This window comes from Protobothrops mucrosquamatus, unplaced genomic scaffold (assembly GCF_001527695.2).
Source record: "Protobothrops mucrosquamatus isolate PMUCROS unplaced genomic scaffold, P.Mucros_1.0 scaffold1731, whole genome shotgun sequence".
Lineage (NCBI taxonomy): Eukaryota > Metazoa > Chordata > Lepidosauria > Squamata > Viperidae > Protobothrops > Protobothrops mucrosquamatus.
In genome coordinates, this window is record NW_015387878.1 from 197,843 (window position 1) to 201,103 (window position 3,261).

Consider the following 3,261-nt stretch of genomic DNA (forward strand, 5'->3'; position numbering starts at 1 on the left):
CGGAGAAAAGGTGGCGGAACTCAAACCTGGCCACGCCCTCATCAAACCCTAGGACCGCCCCTTTAGAGAACAGGAATGCAAGTAAAATTTGGGAGGGGCTATTTCCGGTGTGGGAGGGGCTATTTCCGGTGCGGCCGGCCCGGAAAAAGGTGCCGGAACGCCGTTCCGCCGCGTTCCGGCTGAAAAAAAGCCCTGGTAACAGCTGATAAATTTTCAGCAGTTATTTAAAGCTATGTTAGCTGTTGGTATTGGATGAAGTATAATAGCGATGAAAACCCCTTTGGGCTTGGAGTATCAAAAATTTGGGAAGTGCTCTCCCTACCTTGTCACCACAGCTTCCTCCCTGAATAAAAGAGAGACAATTCTCTATCTCTCGCTGCCCCCACTACACAATCTGGGTTACTGTGAAGCAGTCCTCGGCAGCAGTGAAGGTCCTCCACTTCCGCTGTTGCACCAGTGCTGTCACTCAAAAAGGCTGCCTCGTGCCATTCTCCAAGGCGTGCAAGCCTCGTGGAATGGCGCAATTGCCCCCACAAACCCCACAAATTGCTCCCCTGGATCTGCTGCATGCTGCTTACTTTCAGATGGTGTTCTCTTTCGTTGATAGGTCCCTATTGCCTACCGGAGGCTGCTGTGGTCACATGAGCTTTTCATTCTTGCTGCAGCAGCTTTGGAAAATACTCTTCCATGACTTCTGCAGTCTCCAGAAACCTTGTGAAAGCACAGCATGTTCTTGCATGATTTTCAGAGAACAGGGCATGCTTTTGAGTGTAGTTGTCAGACGTTGGTGAACATTGGCATAAATGCTAGTATGCCATACAGAACTTTGTGGTGTGTCAGCTTTGACACACATCTATTAGGTTCACCATCAAAATATATATCACTTCCCAGACTGGGTACTTTATTCTTTATTCTTTTTAATGAACGAAGATCAAACCATTTAAATAAATGCATTATGACTTGCCATTATTTTCAGGTTTGATTCTACTTGGCAAATGGCGTTTGATTTCCCGGTGACATTAAGTTACACGTAACAATTTGGGAGACTTAATAGATCTGATCACGTTAAGACGCAGATCATCGGGTTTTTTGTTTGTTTATTTGTTTGTTTGTTTTAAATCTCAAAATAGGAAACATACCGGTAATATTGATCTTCCCTATCTGGCACTCTACAGATCTGTTAGGTTCACAGCTATCTGGAATTTTGAAGTCTCGGTGCATCTGGAAGATGAGATGGCCGTGTTATATTTTTGACTTTGCTGAAAATGTACAAAAAAGGAATTTTGAGGGGAAAATAAATCAGAAGAATGTGGTTAAAGAGCTTTGTAAAAAATGAAGTAATTTGTGTTTGGCTTAATGAGGATGAACTCTTGGTGAAGATGATCAGACACTATAGTTCAGCCATATTATTGTACTGGGCTGCTAGTTCCTATTTCCTTATTGTAGCACTTGTTGTAGCATGGGAAGAGACACAGCCTTGACATCATATTCTAATCAAACTCTGCATCATTTGCTTGCATTATGCTACATTAGACACACCCATTTTGCATGTTAAATATTAAGCAATTTCTGGGTGTACTTTTAAGAAATATCAGGTTTTTTGCATGGGATCGATACTCTGGGTAAATAGAAAAATACATTGTTGAAATGCCATAGCCTAGGAAGCATTAAGCTTGGCCTCCTTAATAAAGTATGATCACACAATTAGTTCACAATACCACAGTATTTATAAGTGGATCAGGAATATTGTATCAAATTTGGTTTACTTTTTCTGGGTGGTGCTGCTTCTTAAATTTCATGGTATTTATTTTTTGTTAAAGTAATATAAAAAAAGAAATTGTCCTAATCTGAAATAATCAACTGTTGCCACATAAGTAATAGTTATGGGTTCTTTAATCATTTTTCTCATTTTTATATTATGGTTTGTAATGCATTTCTACTAGTGTAATTAATATTATTAGATTACTTCTTAACATTCTTTTATCTTTGTTTTGCTTCTCAGCTTTTTGATCATGTTGCTGAATGTCTGGGAGACTTCATGGAGAAACAAGAAATTAAGGACAAGAAATTACCTGTTGGGTTCACATTTTCATTCCCATGTAGGCAATCTAAACTAGATGAGGTATGTCTAATCACAGGTTTGCAGAACTTACATTGTGGGTAGAACATAGGAAACTGTTTTTATAAAGTGGATTGGGTGCTCATTGGGTACATTCACATTTTAGACTTAGCTTTCTGATAGTTAAATAGTGAATATATCTCCTGGGAACTCTGTATCAGGCCAGTAACTCTTATTGCAGCCTATCATAGCTTTACACAGTGAATTCCTGGTTTTCCTTACGTTAGTAGGATTAAACTTATCATAGAGGGTGAGTTGCAAGTAGCCTTTGGAATCAGCAGTTGTATGAAATCCTAGAAAGGTGTTCTTAAATGTATTGTGCGATAGTCACTGAATACCTTTTGAACTATTTAGAGTTACAGAAGAGGCAATTAAAGTTGTAATAGCTCTGTATCAACAAATTTGGAGTGAAATGGTGTGATTTTGAAAAAAAGTTGTGAACACCAAAGAAACAAATACCCGGGTTACATGCTCATTCGGAATGCTAGCAAAATTTTGCGTAGAATCTTATAAAGAAAAATAGGCACCTGCAAAGGGACAGAAATGCTGCATTAATAGGAAGGTTTCCCAAAAGGCAGGGGGACATGTCATAGGTTAAGTAGCATGAAATGAATAATGGAGACAACAAGAGAATACAAGATTTCCTTTCGTTTCATTGACTTGAACAAGGCCTTTAACTGTGTAGATCAGTGGTTTTCTGGCTGGTGAATTCCGGGATTCGAAGTCCACACAACTTCAAGTTGCCAAAGTTGAGAAATACTGATGTAAATGATGCCAGGATATGTGTGCGTGTAATTAGGAATTAGTAAGGATAAAATTGTGCAGAATGGGGAGAAAAATGAGAGGAATTATTGCCCCTGCATTTGTGTAATTTAAAAAACAGCAAATATAAAGAAATAGCAAGATGGAAAAAGATGGAAAAACTTAATAATTTGAGATATGCAGACAACACCACATTCTTTGCTGAAAGAATAGAAAATTTTGCTCATTAGGCAAGTAAACATAGAATGTGAAAAATCTAGGTTAGCAGCAAATATGAAGAAGACAAAAATAATATTCACTTGTACACTTAGCAATCCTATAGTTGATGACAAAAATATGAAGGTAGCAGATAGTTTTGTTTTCTTTGCTCAAGAGCTGAT

General features: G+C 38.3%; 1 protein-coding gene across 2 annotated transcripts in view; it reads left to right on the forward strand.

Moving 5' to 3' along the window:
* HK1 (hexokinase 1) overlaps positions 1 to 3,261 on the forward strand; it is a 59,683-nt gene that overhangs the window by 32,097 nt on the left and 24,325 nt on the right. For both annotated transcript variants that reach the window (XM_015822970.1, XM_015822969.1), the window contains one exon: positions 2,003 to 2,122. In XM_015822970.1, coding sequence (XP_015678456.1) covers positions 2,003 to 2,122 — 120 coding nt within the window. The remainder of the gene's footprint in view (positions 1 to 2,002; positions 2,123 to 3,261) is intronic.